Source organism: Cydia splendana, chromosome 6 (assembly GCF_910591565.1).
Source record: "Cydia splendana chromosome 6, ilCydSple1.2, whole genome shotgun sequence".
In the NCBI taxonomy this organism is placed as follows: domain Eukaryota; kingdom Metazoa; phylum Arthropoda; class Insecta; order Lepidoptera; family Tortricidae; genus Cydia; species Cydia splendana.
In genome coordinates this window covers 9761269-9782229 of record NC_085965.1, presented here as the reverse complement: position 1 = coordinate 9782229, position 20961 = coordinate 9761269, and the positions used below count along the sequence as shown (strand labels likewise).

The 20961-nt window shown below is 41.2% G+C and overlaps 2 protein-coding genes across 2 annotated transcripts in view; both read left to right on the top strand.

Annotated features, from left to right (window-relative positions):
- Positions 1–18472, top strand: part of LOC134791370 (ribonuclease Z, mitochondrial) — a 34120-nt gene extending 15648 nt beyond the window's left edge. The window contains exons 10-18 of the mRNA XM_063762381.1: positions 3214–3309; positions 9241–9395; positions 9996–10214; positions 10703–10845; positions 13876–14045; positions 14681–14858; positions 15933–16063; positions 16260–16358; positions 18024–18472. Of these exons, the coding sequence (XP_063618451.1) occupies positions 3214–3309; positions 9241–9395; positions 9996–10214; positions 10703–10845; positions 13876–14045; positions 14681–14858; positions 15933–16063; positions 16260–16358; positions 18024–18314 (1482 nt within the window). The 3' untranslated portion in view covers positions 18315–18472. The remainder of the gene's footprint in view (positions 1–3213; positions 3310–9240; positions 9396–9995; positions 10215–10702; positions 10846–13875; positions 14046–14680; positions 14859–15932; positions 16064–16259; positions 16359–18023) is intronic.
- Positions 18473–20709: 2237 nt separating this feature from the next.
- The window catches only part of LOC134791607 (uncharacterized), a 53412-nt gene continuing 53160 nt past the window's right edge, over positions 20710–20961 (top strand). The window contains exon 1 of the mRNA XM_063762656.1: positions 20710–20761. Within this exon, the coding sequence (XP_063618726.1) occupies positions 20710–20761 (52 nt within the window). The remainder of the gene's footprint in view (positions 20762–20961) is intronic.

The window sequence follows — 20961 nt, the reverse complement described above, 5'->3', positions numbered from 1 at the left end:
GAAGCCGTCCACCGAACTCAGCACAAACTACATCTACTGGACCCTGAGGTTTTTCCACTACTCAAGGTAAGGCTCTATAACACGAAACTGAAGTCATACACAAATTGCGGAATAAAAGTTGTTTTGTCCTATGGACAAATTCCGCCCAACAACACGCCATGGCGCCATCGCCACCTCATTCACAACTCGCAGAACTCGTGTCTGGGCTCTGAAGCCGTCCACCGAACTCAGCACAAACTACATCTACGGGACCCTGAGGTTTTTCCACTACTCGAGGTAAGGCTCTATAACACGAAACTTATAAGTCCTACAGAAATTGCAAAACAAAAGTTGTATTGTATTATGGACAAATTCGGCCCAACAACACGCCACCTCATCCTCAACTTGCAGAACTCGTGTCTGGGTTCCGTAGCCGTCCATCGCACTCAGCACTAACTACATCTACTGGACCCTGAGGTTTTCCCATTACTCAAGGTAAGGCTCTATAATACGAAACTTATAAGTCCTACAGAAATTGCACAACAAAAGTTGTTTGGCTCTATGGACAAATTCGGCCCAAAAACACGTCACCTTATCCTGAACTCGCAGAACTCGTGTCTTGGTTCCGAAGCGGTCCACCGAACTCAGCGCAAACTACATCTACTGGACCCTGAGCTTTTCCACTACTCAAGGTAAGGCTCTATAACACGAAACTGAAGTCAGACACAAATTGCGGAATAAAAGTTGTTTTGTCCAAATTCGGCCCCACACACGCCATGGCGCCATCGCTACCTCATTCACAACTCGCAGAACTCGTGTCTGGGCTCTGAAGCCGTCCACCGAACTCAGCACAAACTACATCTACTGGACCCTGAGGTTTTTCCACTACTCAAGGTAAGGCTCTATAACACGAAACTTATAAGTCCTACAGAAATTGCAAAACAAAAGTTGTTTGGCTCTATGGACAAATTCGGCCCAACAACACGTCACCTCATCCTGAACTCGCAGAACTCGTGTCTTGGTTCCGAAGCGGTCCACCGAACTCAGCACAAACTACATCTACTGGACCCTGAGGTTTTTCCACTACTCAAGATAAGGCTCTATAACACGAAACTTATAAGTCCTACAGAAATTGCAAAACAAAAGTTGTTTGGCTCTATGGACAAATTCGGCCCAACAACACGTCACCTCATCCTGAACTCGCAGAACTCGTGTCTGGGCTCTGAAGCCGTCCACCGAACTCAGCACAAACTACATCTACTGGACCCTGAGGTTTTTCCACTACTCAAGGTAAGGCTCTATAACACGAAACTTATAAGTCCTACAGAAATTGCAAAACAAAAGTTGTTTGGCTCTATGGACAAATTCGGCCCAACAACACGTCACCTCATCCTGAACTCGCAGAACTCGTGTCTTGGTTCCGAAGCGGTCCACCGAACTCAGCACAAACTACATCTACTGGACCCTGAGGTTTTTCCACTACTCAAGATAAGGCTCTATAACACGAAACTTATAAGTCCTACAGAAATTGCAAGACAAAAGTTGTTTGGCTCTATGGACAAATTCGGCCCAAAAACACGTCACCTTATCCTGAACTCGCAGAACTCGTGTCTTGGTTCCGAAGCGGTCCACCGAACTCAGCGCAAACTACATCTACTGGACCCTGAGCTTTTCCACTACTCAAGGTAAGGCTCTATAACACGAAACTGAAGTCATACACAAATTGCGGAATAAAAGTTGTTTTGTCCAAATTCGGCCCCACACACGCCATGGCGCCATCGCTACCTCATTCACAACTCGCAGAACTCGTGTCTGGGCTCTGAAGCCGTCCACCGAACTCAGCACAAACTACATCTACTGGACCCTGAGGTTTTTCCACTACTCAAGGTAAGGCTCTATAACACGAAACTTATAAGTCCTACAGAAATTGCAAGACAAAAGTTGTTTGGCTCTATGGACAAATTCGGCCCAACAACACGTCACCTCATCCTGAACTCGCAGAACTCGTGTCTTGGTTCCGTAGCCGTCCATCGCACTCAGCACAAACTACATCTACTGGACCCTGAGGTTTTCCCATTACTCAAGGCAAGCTCAATAACACGAAACTTATAAGTCCTACAGAAATTGCAAAACAAAAGTATTGTATTATGGACAAATTCGGCCCCAAGTCCCGCCACTTCATCCTGAACTCGCCGAACTCGTATCTGGGCTCTGAAGCCGTCCACCGAACTCAGCACAAACTACATCTACTGGACCCTGAGGTTTTCCCACTACTCAAGGTAAGGGCTCTATAACACGAAACTGAAGTCATACACAAATTGCGGAATAAAAGTTGTTTTGTCCTATGGACAAATTTGGCCCAACAACACGCCATGGCGCCATCACCACCTCATTCACAACTCGCAGAACTCGTGTCTGGGCTCTGAAGCCGTCCACCGAACTCAGCACAAACTACATCTACTGGACCCTGAGGTTTTTCCACTACTCAAGGTAAGGCTCTATAACAAGAAACTTATAAGTCCTACAGAAATTACAAATTATACAATTACATTTGTTAGACCCTGAGGTTTTCCCGCTTCTCAAGGTCGGACTCGCCCACCGAGAGTTCCGTACTTTTTAGTATTTGTTGTTTTAGCGGCAACAGAAATACGTCATCTGTGAAAATTTCAACTGTCTAGCTATCATGGTCCATGAGATACAGCCTGGTGACAGACAGACGGACGGACGGACGAACAGTGGAGTCTTAGTTTTTACCTTTTGGGTACGGAACCCTAAAAATCAGAGGCATGGAAATATGAGCTTGAATGACGTCACATACCGATTGTCAAATTTCTTTCTGGAGTTATTTTAGTAGTGGCTAAATAGCTGTCCCTTTGAAAACCAAGGGCTACAAAAGACACTAACAGGTGCAGGTCATCATTCAATAATCAAGGTCGTGTTTCTGTGCCTCATATTTTATTTATGTACAGTGTTTTTATAACCTAACCTAACTTTAATGCCCCAGTCGTCCAAATTTAACGAAAAAATGTGTGTAGAGAACAGTCAAATGCTATCGTTAATACGAACTCAACGCACTTTAGTTAAGAAACATCTAACTTTAAGTGTGAGAATATAAAACATGCGAAAGACTTTGCGCCAAGCTCATAATGTTAGAGTGAGACAGCCTGTGATAAAGGGGTGTAGCCATGTTCCTTACCAGCTTTATTTTTATGCTCTTGAATTTGATTATTTAAGGACCCGAGCATACCAGCCGACTGGGGAACCCATTCTCCCACGTACAGGACCAGCAGTCCCACCAAAATGAAGGGCATCGATGATCTGAAGAATAGGGTAAGTTGATCTTGATTAGTTGCTGGGTCAATAAAGTTTTACCCATCGGCTAATTGTCGCTGCATATTTGAGTAAGAATTTAAAGCTTTTAAGGTCTAAAGTGTTCCATGAAATGAAATTTGAAACAGTCTTAAAAGCCAAAATCGTTAAAGTCAATAGCAAAATCATAAAGTTTCTTGACTCTGTAAGCTTAAGTACTACCCGGTTACAATATCTGTACACCACGCCTCGTGACGTCATATCGGCGCTCTGGGTATAGTCGTTCGATTTGTAGCTGGCTTCGAACGGCTAATCCTTTGTCTATTGTTAAGTAAAACTGCACGTACTATACTTACCTGCGGCGTTGCATTACGATACTTTGACCGGATAGTAACTTAGTAGAAGCAGACTAGATTTATCTAATGGTGTAAGCGTTTAAAATAAAATAAACAGCCAGTATCACAATAAAAAAATTGCAAAAGTTCTTTGATGTATTATGCATCTTTAATACCACTGTCCACCATACCAGGCGTAGCTCACTCCGCGATTTCGTCGCATCGCTACAAGTACATGCGGCCCACACCAATTTTGGTGTTTAGCCATATTAGTTGCCGCGCACCGCTACGGAACGGACGCCTGCTCGCGCTTGCACTTGTAACTCTCGTAATAGACGCGTTTTGTTAGAGAGAGAACCTTCTGTGCCCAGTACTATAATTTATTCTGTGACCATACTGACTATTCCTTATTGTAAAGACGGTCCACTGACGATCTATGAAGAGATTGTTGCTAACACAAAGAACGTCAAAATGTTTATTATTATTTATTTATTATTTATTATAATGTCACTTACAGTATACACCAAACATGACACATAGGAATATAAGCATTAAATTGAATTATACATAACTATAATAATTAATAAATTATTAACGAAAAAAAAAAACAGTATGTCATAACTTAAATAATATTATTATCTAATCAGTACTAATGGTGCTCGGGGCGACTATAGCCTCGAGGTAGCGCCCGGCTGTGGCTAAGAATCTCGGTTCAGGAGTCGAAAATAAGTCCAATGAATCGTCTTGGGCCAATATGGCGTTAATAAGCTTTAGAGCTCGGTAGAGAGGTGAGTGGGAATTCGACTTGGTACTGGTGTTTGGGAGGTTTCGACTTGGTACTGGTGTTTGGGAGGTTGAGTAAGGGTAGTTTACGAGGACGGAGATTGTGCCTTGAAACAGGTGGAACGTTGAGAGATACCTGCGCTAAGAGGTAGCTGTTATTTGTCTGGCCTCGTAGTAAACGAATCAAGAATCGTACCAAGGCTACATTTCTTCGAGCTTCGAGTGTCTGGTATCCCACCATACCCAATACGTACGGGGTTGGATACAAATACGGATAGTAAAAATACATTTTCTTAAACAAGTATCTCGCGAAGGATTTTTGTACTTTTTCGACTGTTAGGACATATTTGTCTTCATGAGGGTTCCATACAATGGCGTTACAATCTAGTTTGCTTCTAACATATGAATAGTACAACAGATCCAGAGTCCGTCTACTTGAAAAGTGCTTGGTCTGCCGCTTAACAAAACCCATACGTTTTTGGGCCTCTTTGCAGGTTTGAAGAACCTGGTGATGAAATGTCATCTGTGGATCAAACCAAGTGCCCAAGTCTTTTACTAAGGCAGCTCGCCTTATCTTTTCACCCGCTATGTGATAATCATTGTGGTATGGAGATTTTGACCGTGTATATGAGATTATAGAGCACTTTGGAATGTTAAGCGCGAGACTATTTTTTATGCCCCATTGGTGTACTCGATTTATATCAACCTGAAGTGTAGCCGTATCCCGCAAGTCGTCAACAGGATAAGCCAGTTTTACATCATCGGCAAAGATTAGACAAAAGGAATGAGATATTTGTGCCGGAAGATCATTTATTAATATTAAAAATAATAAAGGCCCGAGATTGCTTCCTTGACCTATGCCAGATGTTACTTGATAATGTTTAGACTTGCATCCTTGATATTGCACAAATTGCATCCGTTTTGACATGTAGTCAGCCATGAAACCAAGAAGCTTCAACGACAGACCACATTGAGCCAGTTTGTTCAATAGTATTCCGTTATCAACCCGATCAAACGCCTTTTGAAAATCAAAGTACGCTACGTCAACCTGCTTGTGAACTTCCAGATTATTCGCTATAAATGTAGTGATATTCATTAGGTTGGACGTGGTTGACCTTTGTGGTAAAAAACCGTGTTGTTCATCACAAAATTCTCCCTTTAGCTGATTGAATAGCCTTGCATATATTACCGCTTCAAATACCTTGCCAAATACACACAAGACTGCCACTGGTCTATAGTTTTTTATTTCGGATTTAGAACCACTCTTATGAATGGGTATTACTTTTGAGGTTTTCCAAAGGGAAGGGTATTGCCCTTGTTTGATTGAGAGATTAAAAATATAATGAAGGGGTGCTGCAAAGATCTCGTGGCAGTCCTTGACAATAACCTGCGGGACACGGTCTGGTCCCTGAGTGAATTTGGACGCGAGTTTCTTCAAAACCGCGCGGACTTCACTTAAATGGATATGCTCAATATGCACATGGGTTGAGCCCACGGCAGCTTTATTAGAGGACTCCATCGCTTCTTTAGCGTCTAGGGTAGGCGGCTTATCGAGGAAGACGCTCTGAAAAAACTTAGCAAATGAGTCCGCCACTTGTCGCGGGGACAAGTCGCCGAATACAGCTGGCTCCTGACCCTCGCGATTCATCTTTACGTACGACCAAAAGGAACTCGGGTCGCGTGTGATGTTTGATTGTATAATATCTCGATAATTACTCATAGCTTCCTCAGACATTGTTTTAACAAGTTTCCTATAATAATAGAAAAATGCATAATATTGTTGATTCCTAGTAATTTTGTATAACTTATGGTAACTATTTTTCAAGTTGATGTAATAAATTAAATCAGCTGAAAACCATTTGGGGTACTTTGTGGCACTTGTATCTTTTCTCTTAAGGGGAACTGCTGTCTCAATTATATCATTTATCTTATTGTATAGAAAATCTACAGCCTCATCTAACTTATCTATAAGATATAGCCTTGACCAGTCTACCTGTGAAAGAAGGCAATAAAGAAGTGGATAGTTGGCTTTACGAAAATTTCTCACTGCTTCGCTATTATTGGTTTCCGAAGTATGCTTTATTTGAGTAGCGAAGCGTGACCTTATTTGTATAGATATATCAAGGGGCTTGTGATGCAGCTCTTCGGACACTAGGCCACTCATACTCTCTGATACCGAGATTGAAGCGACTGCCGGGGTTGCAAGTACCAGATCAAGTATACGCTGATTGCCATTAACAATATAATTCTCTTGGGATAAATTACATGCAGATACAAACATTTCATAATCTTTGCGTACAGAAGTATTTGTCGAATATAAATTAAAGTCACCTAGTATAATTATTGGTAAAGAGTATGAATTAACAATTTTTTCGATGCATTGAAATATAGAGTGATACCTGGAGTCCAAAATACGTGGGGGTAGATACACTACACAGCAGATGAAGCGCGTTGAACCAGCTGTAATATGAGCACAGACTATTTCATCCTCTTTATTGGCTCCACACTGTAACTGGCGGAGCACTAGCGGCGCACGCACAGCCAATAGTACGCCGCCGCCGCCGCGTCCCCATCGATCTCCGCGCAGCACTTGCCAGTTGCTTGGAAAGAGTTCGGAATCGAAAACCGAGTTGTCAAGACGTGTCTCTGTCAGTGCAATTACGTCAGCGTTGAACGAATGAAGTTCAGTTTTTACCGAGGTCACTTTACCTTTCAACCCTCGAACATTTTGATAGAATACGCTATATTTATGAGTCCTATGCTTGGATTTGGTTATTGGTACGAAAAAACGTTTTTCCCTGGTTTCGCTTTTTAACATTTGTAAACCATTCCTGCAAAGCCGTGTTCCGCGGCCAGACTGCTGGTGACATGAAGAACTCAAATTCTCGCGCTGAGACGCTTATTATGAAACAAGTATGTCGACTGTGTACTGGGCTGGGTTTCTTAACAGTATAGTTATCGCTGGGCATTTTTTTCTTCATATACGATATAATATTATCCTCTGTAGTGTCTCCGTGAAAATTCCAAGCATGGATATATTTACGTGGTTCCGTCACCTTTAAATCGGAGTCTTCTTCGCCGGTCGCTCTTATGACAGTTCGGCGAGACCGCGGTTTACTTGTCCGTCGTGGCGAGGTGCTACGGTTATTGATTGCATTTTCCCCGATTGCCCCGTCCTCCTTTGTGCACGTAGACAACCTTGGTATTCTTGTGGGCGTGTGTGTATCAGACGCCGTCTGTCTCAATGGCATCATAGGTTGTGCGGGGAGCTCCGGTTGAATATCGTGCGGTATGGTTGACAAAAAAGAGTTAGACAAATCGGGTTGCTTATTGGTCTGGGATATCGTTTCACTTACGCAGTTTACACTGTGCGGCGGGTTTGAGTTTCCCGAGGATGTAAACCGACCAACTGCTGTTGCTAAATCTTGTTTTATTATTGATACTTCCGATTCCGCCGCTAAGATGCGCTTATTATGGTCCTCAAACTCTAGGTGTAGTGTTTGATATTCATCAGTCGTCTCCTCCACGGTACTAGTGAGGTTGTTTATTTCTATTTTGAGAGCATCATATTTTTCATTTAGTACGTTCGTTGACAAAATTGTATTATGGTCCGCGGCTTCATTTATTTTATGCTGCAAGTGTTGAATGTCTTTCTTGAGTGCTTGGTTCGCTTGTTGTAGACCTAAGAGCTCATTTTGTACTTTATTAATTTCTGCTTTTCTAAGGTTATTTTCATTGAATAGAGTTTGAGTTTCTTGTTTTATTTCTTCTTTAAAGCTCATTATTGCGTTACTTATTTCATTTTGAAGTGTATTACGGAATTCTGCAAGCATCCACGTGTTATTATTTTTTAACTGTGCAGAGACCATCTCTGCCACATTTTCTAAAGTCAGCTCAGTCTGAGATCTCGAGGGAGTATTTGTTGGGTGGTCGCTGGTAGGGGGTTGCTGGGACTTCAAATATTGAATGTTTGTTTGTTGGATGTCGTGATACGGTCCACGGTTAAGCACCTGTGTTGATGTGCTTCCCACGACAATGTCTTCAAAACTTGTGACGTTACTATCATCTAATGACATATTTGTGTCTTCAAAATGTTGCTCCTTTTGTCGCAGGACCGACGGTGACGTTGCTGGTGTATTGTCATCCCGGCGCCGACGCGTGTTGTTGTCACACCGAGGGCATTTCCAAGTTTTTCGCAGCTCATTGCCATGCTCTTTATAATACGCTGCGGTCATGTTTACACAGCCATAGTGATAAGATCCGTTGCATTGTGGGCAGTTGAGTAATTCTCCTCTCTCAATCTTCCTGTCACACCCTAAGCAGATCATTGTAATTTCGTATTATTAATATACCTGTGATGGCCGTTTACTCCTATGCATATCATGTCCGTTTTACTCGTGCGCCAGTGTCCGCGCGCTGCAGCGGTCGTACTCTGCAGCGCTGCAGCGCTGCAGCGCACGTCGGGAACAGGTTACGTGTGACGTGTGACTCACCGCTCACCGCCGCGCTCGCGTGTTAGGAATATTAACCGTTGGGTGATAATTTATAAAATGTTTTTTGTCATAACTTTTAAAGTATTGCGTATTTTGGGAAGCGGTTTTTTTCACTATATTCCTCGTTTCACTATCTTCAAAACGATATAACACACAATTATAGTCAGCTGTTTTTTCGGGGATTTATGGATTAAAAATAACAGAGGTAGCAATAACGTGACTGCTTTGCACTAGCGGTACCGGACCCGATTTTAATGTATGTGTTTTCGGACATGTACCTCTATCTCTCTCTAAACGCACGCTTATCGCTTCTTGCTATGACGTCACTAAACCGCTTCTAGATCGCCATGGCCCAGTTCCAGAATATTATCAACGCGGACATTAAGGCCAGCCCGCCGAAAGTAACGGCTGAAGAGGAAGAGGGACAAAAATTGGAAACTTACTCTGCGAGGACGCTGACCATGTTCCATCTACGGCCCAAGAGGGAGATTGACAGGTGAGTAATAGTGACGCAACTATCCTTTAGTAGGAGACAGCAACAGCAGCCTTTAGTACTTTTAGTAGTAGCAAAGAGAATAGAGTGCACTGTAAATTTACTGCCATCTTTCGACAGAAAATAAAACTGTTAGAACGCTATTTATTTGGCTTAAATATTAATATTAACGCCATCTACTCGACTATTGGCCAATGGTATGGTGCAATCTTTTCGAGGGATGGCGCTATAACCTTAAGCCTATTCTCGAGTAGATGGCGTTAATATTAATATTTAACAAGTTAACACATATCGTGAAAGAATAATGATCAAAGTCAAATGGCTTTCTAAAAGTTTTAATCGTCTGTCGAAAGATGGCAGAAAATGTACTATATCTACATAATTAACCATGACAGTAACTCTCTATTTCAAATTCTCTTTGGTAGTAGTAACTTACTCTTAAAGGACGCTCAAAGCAATGGACAAGAAGCAGATTGATATGTGAATCTGATATTGACGCAGCTATCGGTTGGAGTGAAACAGTCGTGTTATACATGATTTCTGTATTTTAGTTCTTATATTGTGATTATTAAGGTCCCCTAATTATTAAATCCCTTTATTCAGATCGGCCGAGCCAAAGCTCCACGTCCAAGACTACTACCAGGAGACCATGGACGTGGAGGGCTTCGGCGCTAGCCTCGACAAGTTCCGAGAGGAAGTCCAACACTTGCGCTACTCGAATAACCACCCCAACAACGAGTATCCAAAGATCGTCTTCCTGGGTACCGGCAGCTGTATACCGAGCAAGACTAGAAATACGAGCGCAATTATTGTTCACGTTAAGTGAGTTTGATTTGATATTAACACATTCAGGGCCAAGAACCCGACAGTCAGGTACACTGTTCGTAGCGACTACGCGCTACATACAGCGAAAACGTGGCTACGCGCTACGAGCGTAACCATTAGCACTTAGTGGCAAAAAGGTGTTAAAATCTTACAGGATTTTGAATTATATGTTATGTTAATTCAAATAACTGACCCCCCCAACAAGTTTATGTGCAGGGGTCAGTTATAAAAGGACTGTGTTGTCTGTGTTTTATTGAAAAGTGGGACAGGACTGCTTTACGAGAAAAAGGACCTTAGCAATAGTTTACGGACTTTTTATAAATGTATAACCATTCATAACATGACTAGTTCCGAACGAATTACTGACATCACCAAATGGTTATACCTAGTTACACAATTACATCAATTCCACTCGGTAAAAAATAGAGTTGAAATTACCAATTATCGACCTGAGCATATTTCACATTAGTATGTTTTATTGCCAGTGACCAAAGCACCATACTTCTGGACTGTGGGGAAGGCACCTTCGGACAGCTGGTCCGGTTCTACGGGCCGAGGAGAGTGGACGAACTGCTTAGGACACTGAAATCTATTTACATATCACATCTACACGCCGACCATCACATAGGTGAGTGTAAGAAGCTATACATCGCGGGGCCTAATAATAACGTAACAATTTATTTCTTACAATAAAAGTACCTAAATAATGTTTCATTATTAATATAAAACCGATTTACCTGTTCTAATTAACCCTTTGACCGCCAAAAACGTCAACTGACGCGCGCGGCTACAACTCAATATCAACCTTCGTGCTTTCCAACAAGGTTTACAATGATGCGCCGCACACGAGAGGCGTGGCGTTCAATTTCGTTCAGCAGGTTTTTAGGTTTCCGTACCCAAAGGGTCAAAGCGGGACCCTATTACTATGACTCCGCTGTCCGTCTGTCTGTCCGTCCGTCTGTCTGTCTGTCACCAGGCTGTATCTCATGAACCGTGATAGCTAGGCAGTTGAAATAACAACAACTATAACAACTATACTATAACAACAAATACTAAAAACAATATATTTATTAAGTGGGGCTTCCATACAACAAACGTTTATGCGGTTTTTTGCGTAATGGTACGGAACCCTTCGTGCGCGAGTCCGACTAGCACTTGGCCGGTTTTTTGTAAACAGAGCAGTAGGCAGGTGTGTCTTGCCACCTAACTAGTTCTAATTCGCACCGCCCTTCGTATTTCGGCCGTGTTCGATATCTTTATAATTTCTTTCGCTGGTAAATTTGTGACTATAAGATTTTGCTTATTTTATATTTACATTATTTACAGTATTGTTGTGGTTACTAAGGGGGGTATTCCACCTGTCCAATTTCATTGCGTCTCACTCTCTCAATAAGAAAAATGTGAGACGCAATACACATTGGACAAAGAAATTGGACAGGGGGAATACCACCCTAAGCTAACATTTAAAACTAGAGATGCACCGGATATCCGGTTACTATCCGGTATCCGGGCTATCCGGCCCTCTTTTAACTAACCGGCCGGATACCGGATAGTGACCTACTATCCGGCCGGATACCGGATAGTAATTTTCCTTGATTTTGGAGTCAACAAATTGGATTTAAGAAACAGTGACGGTCATAATCGTACTCGTTTATTATTTTAAAACATTTTAAACATTCCGCTGTTGCACGCGCACTTATTTTCGAACCTAGAAATGAGTCCACGCAAACTTTCACTACGAAACAGATCAAAGCCTGCACAATGCGCACCGGAAAAACCGAAATGTAGGTATAATTTCGCCGGCCGAATATTCGGCGGCCGGATACCGGATATCCGGCCGATGATCAGGCCGAATATCCGGTATCCGGTATCCGGCCAAACAACTATCCGTTGCATCTCTATTTAAAACTTCAAAAAACTTCAACTTCTAAACTTCAACATTTATTCAGCAAATAGGCCACAAGGGCATTTTACACGTCAACATTGAATTTACATACAAGCCAAAATAGCGATAGCGGTACAACCTGAAATTCGGGAATCAGCTGCAAATGGTGTTAAAGGTATGAAAATCGGCACGATTAATCTTTAGGCCATTTGAATCAATTTGACCCGTAGCACCAAAAAAAAAACAAACGGAAAGGAGTTATGACGTCATCTTTTTTTTGTATGAAAAAAAAACAAATTTTTGTTCAGAAACCTATCGTGTGTGGTATTAAATGAAAGGGCATTTTGAGCCGGTTCTAAAAATATATCACATTATTATATTTACGTCACTTGCATTAAATTAAAATAAAAATAATTTTCAAAACATAGCAAGTTTAGTTTTAGTATTTTTTTCTTTATTTATTTTTCGTCTTAAGTTAGGGTTTTTATAATATGAATATGAAAGTAAAATATAAAAACACTTAAAAAACAATAAAAATACATATAAACACATTATAAAAAACCTAACCTAGGGTGCCGCCAGCAGCGTGGCAGGGCCCAAGCTACCGGTGGTCAGGACCGCAGAGAGAGGAACCGGCGGACTATCCGCGCCGTGTCCAAGATCACCGCCTTCTGCATCTGACCCTTGATCCAACCACCTAGCGAGAGTCTCTCAAGATGTTGGTCGAGACTCTTCGCTATTAGACCGTTCACTGAAACGACTATCGGGACAATGATCGTCGAATCAACATCCCACATGGCGGTTATCTCGTGAGCCAAGTCTAGGTACTTACTGGACTTGTCCTTCTCGGCTTTCACGAGATTCTCATCATGGGGGATGGTGATGTCAACGAGCACGGCCCGTCGTTGCGATCGATCTATTATCACGATGTCAGGCTTATTGGCTACAATAGTCCTGTCAGTGATGATAGATCGATCCCAATAGAGCGTGGCACGACCATTCTCGAGAACAGGCGCAGGTAAACGAAGGTAAGGCGAAGGTAAGGAACTTGTAGTACGGTACTTCGCGGTCCACAAGGCCGTACAGAAGAGCAAGTTGCTGGTGAATAATCCTGGCTACGAGATTATGTCTGTGCAAGTATTGTATTGTATTTTTTTTATTATTACAAAAACTAAATATTTTCGAAATTAATTGCTTGGGGTTAGATATGAGGATATTGGGTATATTACTTAGGAGGTATATTTTACAAAAAATAATTCAACGGTTTCGTATCTAGAGGAGCCCAAACTTGGTATGTTTTGAAAATTATTTTTATTTTAAGTGAATGCAAGTGACGGAAATATAATAATGTGATATATTTTTAGAACCGGCTCAAAATGCCCTTTCATTTAATACCACACACGATAGGTTTCTGAACAAAAATTTGTTTTTTTTCATACAAAAAAAAGATGACGTCATAACTCCTTTCCGTTTGTTTTTTTTTTTTGGTGCTACGGGTCAAATTAATTCAAATGGCCTAAAGATTAATCGTGCCGATTTTCATACCTTTAACACCATTTGCAGCTGATTTTGGTCAACCGCTAGTACTAAAAATAATAACCGTACATCAAAAATTTTATAAAATACAACTAACTGCAACTACCAATTCAAACTAACGTATTACAATTACTCTCTTAATGTCACACAATTGGTCTTACAATTGGTTTCTTAATGTCGAATTACATAAAAAAAAAATTTCGTGGTATACTCATTTTAAAATGTGATATAATCCAGGTTTGATAGGAGTATTGCAAGCCCGCGCGGCCGCCTTCGCCAACGCGCCAGAGAAGAATGCACCCCTACTGCTGCTCGCGCCTGGCCAAATTGTAACCTGGCTCACCGTGTACGATAAACAGTTCGAGAAAATTGCCGCCGAGTATACGCTCATACCTAATCAGAACATGGTAAGTGTAAGGGCTCATTTAGACGACGCGAGAACTCGCATGCGAGTTTCATTACATTGCGGGTTTTGATCGGTCGGTTGAATTGGACGTAACCAGCAGTCCGCAATGTAACTAAAATCGCATGAGAGTTCGCGCGCCGTCTAAATCAGCCCTAAGGGTGGTATTTTTATAATATCTTGGTCCAATGTCATTGCGTCTCACTCTCATTAAGCAAAATGTCAGACAAAATACACAATATACACATTGGACAAAGAAATTGGAGAGGTGTATTACCACTCTATGATACACGTATTAATATATTAACTAGTGACTCTCAGTGCTGTAGACCTTGCGAACGCCCGTGGCTCCGCCAACTTAAAAAAAAAAACATAATTGTGTCGTTTCCAAGCAAAAAAGTCGCACTTTATCGCTGGCCATAAGGACGCTTTGATAGGTTATTCGTATAAAGATACAAGCAAATCTCGTCCTTATGGTAAACGACAAAGTGGGATCTTTGACTAGACTTCGACACAATTATAACGTACTCACAAAAATTTTCAGTAATCGGTTGAGATACGCAACCTGTAAAGGAGAACAGCCGGACAGACATACAAACAATATATGTTTCATTTAATAGAGTATTTTGATACTTTTAGATGGACCCAAAAGAGCCAGGCTTAACACCCGCAGCGCTCGCCAGTATCGGACTAGACTCGGTACAAACTTGCCTCGTGCCGCACTGCCCTAACGCGTTCGGAGTCGCCATCACCGCCGCCGGGCACAAGATCACGTACAGTGGCGATACGCTGCCTACTGAGCAACTGGTCAAGATTGGTGAGTACTACAGGCTAATAGAGCCAGCTCTGACGTCAGCAACTGTGTCAGTATCGGGCTAGACTCGGTACTGACTTGCCTCGTACCGCACTGCCCCAACGCGATCAAAGTTGCTATTCCGATATGCCTCCTTTATATTTCTCAATAGAAACTAAGCAACATTGGTGTCTAAAGCTAGTGTTTTTTAAAGATCCATATCTTATGTCCGCGGATATCGCTATCGTCCCATACCCCTTTACTGAGATTTCGTGATTTGTTTTTTAAAATTGAACTTTATTCACACTTAATAAAATTCAGAATTAAACGTGAAATACGCTAACCATCTTTTCAGGGCTTATTTTGAATCTTATAGGCTTGAGACGTAGACTCACGAATCTTGATGACACGATAATATTTAAGATTGTTTTAATGTTTTCTTTACAAGTAATGTGTAGTGTTGCAATAATTCGCCTTTGAGTCGTGCAATCTTGCGAGTATTTGCGCTTGAAGACTAGCTCTTAAGCTTTGGATTCCTAGGAAAGCGGTGCCGTCATATAGCGGCCGTCATGTAGCGGACGCAAAAAGACGGCCGTCTTTACGGTGACGACATGTGGAAAGTTCCACGGCGTCATAACACACCGTCAGCCACCAAGGTCAAACGAAACGTATCCAGAGGAGAAAATGGACGACCTTGATTTAGCTTTAATAATTTACTTGGAGGATGAACTATCATCAGAAGAGGAAAATAATCGTAGTGCGGAAGATCATTTATTCAAATCTCGTGGTACAGAAGGTGCATTTGAGATTTTAGTAGAAATGGCTTCACCGCTATCAAATAAAACGTTCACGAAACTATCGACACCGTCAAGACGGCCGTCATGCAAATGGCGGCACCGCTTTATGACGTTACGATGTCAATCACCGCTCTCTAGGAAACCGCGCCATTTGGTTTACATAGGCAACGTTCTAGTGACGTCATTCCCCGCCGTATTACGGCCGCTATATGACGGCACCGCTTTCCGAGGAAACCAGAGCTTTAGTCACAACACAACACTACTTGACATACTTCTGTAATAATTTCCTGTTTGACTCCAGGTCAAGACTCGACCATCCTCATACACGAGGCGACGATGGAGGACGAGCTAGCGGACGAGGCGAGGGTCAAAATGCACTCGACGACGTCGCAAGCGATAGATATTGGACACAAAATGAACGCTAAGTACACGGTATGTGCAATGTATCTTACACAATTTTACACCCTCTTTGTGTATCAGGCGTAATTGAGACGTGAGAAATATTTGTAATTTGTATAGGTTTCTGACTTGCCTTGCATACAAGGCAAGGGAAAACAATATCACCTCTGTATCTCGAAATAATTTACTAGAAAACCTCTGTAACCCAAATAAAATAATATGTTTCCAGCTGCTGACGCATTTCAGCCAGAGATACGCGCGACTGCCGCGCCTCAACGCGCAAATACTCAACGAAAACAACGTTGGCATCGCGTTTGACAATATGCAGGTTAGTGACAAAACATTTGTAAAATCAGGTTTTTTACCGCGCTTGTTTAAAATCTTGAGTATCCATTACCCTTTATGGTCGATTTAGATGGAGACTATTTTGAGACGCCTAAATTACGGCGCCAGTGTCTACCTCCAGCACATCTTCAGACCATTTAGACAATGACTATTTTCAGCCGTCGAAATCTCGCCGCCAGTGACCAGCAAACCGACACTAGTCGTTTACACGGTGCCTTTTCAGTACCAGTCATTAGCACGCCGCCACAGCCGACGGTGCCAGTTTTTGCGCATCTCCTAGATCTCCTGAGTTATCTCCTGATAATCCAGGATATCAGGAGATCTGTAGTCTATCTCAGGATCTCCATTATTTAAAATGAATTCAGGAGCTCTGAAATTGAAAAAGTAAATCAAAAGCAAGAGGCGTACTAGCGACTGGCAACGACGTGTTTACACGAGTCCGAAAAATAGGCGCGGGGGCAGCGAGAGACGCGGGCGGGGGTCACTGGCGCCAAAAAATAGACTCGTGTTCTATAGTATGTTGTTATAGGGATGTTGACATGAATCACGAATATACAGTGTGGAAAGATAAGTCGGGCCCTGGAGGGAAACTACCTTAAATCCTTAAGCTGGCTCATTTTACTTAAAGGAGACATTCCTTTATGTTTAAAAAGAAACAAACTGCATTTAAAGATTTTTCTTTTTTTCTTCAACTTGTCTAAAAAAATCTTGAGTACTATAGAGAGTTCGTCTTTTTTAGCATTGCCACATTGGCTGTCGGAAAGAAAAAAAAATTCAAAAGCTATATCTGCGCCCGCTATATTTGTACTAAAAATTTTAGTTGTATCAAAATAATTCATCTTAAATTGTAACTGTAAGTGTTTTTGTGTGAAATCAGTTATTGTGATTCATTTTTGAAATGTATTTATCATCGCTGAACGTAATATGTATACATATAGTGCGCAATTAACAATATAATTCAAGTCAAAATTCGTAACTGCAACGTAAGTATCATGTAATAAATATTTGTTTTATACTCTAGGGTCTTGATTGTTGTTCTTTTACACATAGGTACTGCATAAGACATGTAAAACTTGTTATTCATTATTTTAGCTTATATATTTACGCAATACTTATCTTTTAGAAAGAGAAATAAATTAAATACTACAGGTTTTGATCTACGCTAGGACTGACATTTTGGCAGCAGTTTGTTTATTTATGTTGTCGTGACCTCACGTGACAGCTTGGAGCGTTTAGGCTCGAACTTTAAACACTAAACTAATTAGGCTCTATTTTGTATTTAAAATTAATGAATAAAATTTTCAAATATATTTTTTTGTAGTAATTACGTGTGTATAATTTAAGGATTAAATGTTTTAGGTTATTTTATATTTTGAAATGTTAATAAATAATGATCTTTCATTATTACGTGTCTATCTATAAAATGAATAGAGTTCTAAAAAATTGTCAACATCCGTATTCCGTGCCAGCGCTGGAATGCCGCGAAAAAATGGCACCGAAAGTGTTTATACGGCGCCTTTTTTAGGCGCCGTAATTTAGGCGGCTGAAAATAGTCTTCGTCTAAACTGACCTTTATGTTTGTGTATCCCAGATTCAGAAAGACTTGTTTAGAACTATTTTACTTAAAATAAAACATATTTTTTCACAGGTATCACTGAGCGACCTTCCCCTCCTCCCGCGCATGTACGCGCCTCTCCAACATATGTTCGCCGAGCACTGCGTGGACATGGAACTAAAGGCCGCCTCCCGCGTGAAGCGGAAGGAAAAACCCTCCAGCATCAGCCTCTCGGGTACTAGACAATTTTCCACTGGCAACACTGCTCACACCACAGATAATGTAACTAACGAACAGAGTAATGTAAAAGAGACTGTAGACTCGATAGCACAGATAGAGGATAACATTGAAAATGTTGCCATAGAGTCGAAAAAGCAAACGTAAAATAGTGTTGCTAGTTGTTGAATCTGGTTGGCTGTGTAAATTGTTGAATTGTTTGAGGCACTGTTTTTATTTATAATAGTAATATTTAGCCTTTATGGAATTGTGCCTCATATCATATAATGTAAAATTTAGATTTAATGTCACTTTAACTGCTTTGTTTTAGTCATTGTATGTATCTATTAGATAACTACTAGCTTGTAATAAAAAAAGATGTTGTCTAAGTATATTGTATGTATACAATAAAGTATATTGTTGAATATTTCGTAGTTTATTTTTATACATCCAATTTTAGGATATAAAAAAAACAACATCAGTGTTCCTAAAGTATGAATTGATTGCCTCTGGTTTAGTATAGGGTGGTAATGTCCAATGTATTTGACCAATGTGCATTTGATTAAAGAAATTGGGTGATTTCATCAAATTTACTAGAAACACCCGACATTTGATCTAATATTACGAATGACTTTTATTTCAAAATCGCTACGCAATTACCTAGTATTAAAACTTGAACCAATGTTGGATAAGTGCAATGGGCTCCTTCAAAGAAAATTGTTCAAATATTGGATATAGAAATTGGACAGATAAAAAACTAAGCGAATTTCAAAATTACCTCGCTTTTGAAGTTACCCCAATGCACCTTTCTATTAATAAGTTCACTCTCCAGCTCCACGCATCCTCCTTGCGTACGCGTGGGACCTGGGGTACATTTTATTATACTTAAGGTTCCGTCACACAGGCGCGTTTTCCGGGCGTGAGCGTTTTAATATGTAAAAGCGGCGCGCCCCGCATAACGCGCCTGTGTGACGGAGCCTTTAGGCCCACTTGCACCATTCCACTAACTGGGGGTTAACCGGTTAAACCTGGAGTTGCCATGGTTACCAGTACAATTTGACACTAGGTTTACGGTTTAACCCCGGGTTAGTGGGATGGTGCTAGTGGGCCTTATTTGACGCTTGAAGTTCAAAGAGTTTAAGTGGAGTGATGATCTGATGAGATGATACATATGTATTAATTAACTCAGTTAAAAACTGAATTATACAATATTGACCCTTACAGCATTTAGTAACAGGAGACGCATTGGCTGTCATTTTCTATACAAAACAGTCTGCCGATTTTTGCGGGGGAGGGGCACGTCGAATGTAATTTTTGTACATGATTTGTACATAACCAGGCGTGGCTCACTCCGCGAGTTCGTCGCTTTGCTACAGGTAGCTAAAAGTACATCCGTTCCACACCAATTTTGGTGGCTAGCCATAGCCATAGCGGCCATATCTGTCCTGATCGTAACAGACACGTTTTGTTAGAGAGTCTTCTGTACCTAGTACTATTATTTATTCTGTGACATAACGTACAAATAGCCATGTCAGATAAACGTCACTCCATACAAAAGTTTGCACAACTGTGCAAGGCTCGGAGTAATTAACAATGGAGCCGCCATTAACAGGCGTTCCCCTCTGTCGAAAATAGGCGGCCAATGGTCAACAACTTGTCAACCATATGTATGGACTGACGTTTATCTGACATGACGTACCTATTAGTGATGTACCGACTATTGATTTGGCCGACTAGCCGACTAATCGGCGCTCGAATGGCCGATTAGTCGGCCGACTAGTCGGCTAGTCGGCCAGATCATTAGTTTTGTATAAGTTCAGGTGAAAAACAATAGTTTTGCTCCTTTGGATGCGCTATTCATCATAATTTAGCTTGGCTAACAGGTGTTCTCTACAGGTTCAAAGACCTATCACAAGAATCCTCGTTTAATTTCTGTCTTTAGTTCTTTTATTTTGCGATCCTGAGCAGACCGTCAGTACAGCTTGTAGGAGGTATTTCCAAGGCTCTATTTCCCGTACGTAGTCGCCAGTTAAGAACCTATCCCCTGTGCTCAGCATCTTTACGAGCAACGTGCCCTGACTAAAGTCTCTAAATTTTGCAATAATATTAATAGTTCCTCATGGCTCCACCATTAAAAAAAACAAAAACTGAATAATAATAAAAAAAATTAACTATAGAACTTGCACATGAAATTACACGAGAATCAGTTGAGATCGACCTGTAGAGGAAAACACCAGCCCACCAACATACGATAACGATCAAACGGTCAATTATATGAACAAAAGTTTTCGTATGCACCCTGAATAGGTATTTTAGTAAAATAAACATAAAACATTATGGTAAATATTGACTGTTGATTTCTTTTTTTTTCTGTTTTTCTTTCACTAATAAAGTGCCGACTAATCGGCCATTTTTGCCGACTAGTCGCCGACTACAAATGTGGCCCGATAGTCGGCTTTCCCGACTAGTCGGCGACTAGTCGGTACATCCCTAGTACCTATACATTTGATGTGCCCCTCCCCCGCAAAAAACGGCAGACTATTTTGTACCGAAAATTTTAGACATGGCGTCTCCGTTGGTTATATCCTCTAAGGTGCAAGGTTTTCGGCAGAGCGGTATTAAGCTCGTAAAGGCGACAACGGTTTATTAAATGCTCTAAGTTTTGACCTTATTTGTTTATTTAGAAATTTAATTCAGGCAACAAGGCCCATATTACAAATACCTTACAGACTAACATACATATGTATTTTATAAACTTAAAACTAAACACTATTTAGACGACAAAACGGCGTGGCTCCGTCCACCCGTCCGTCCG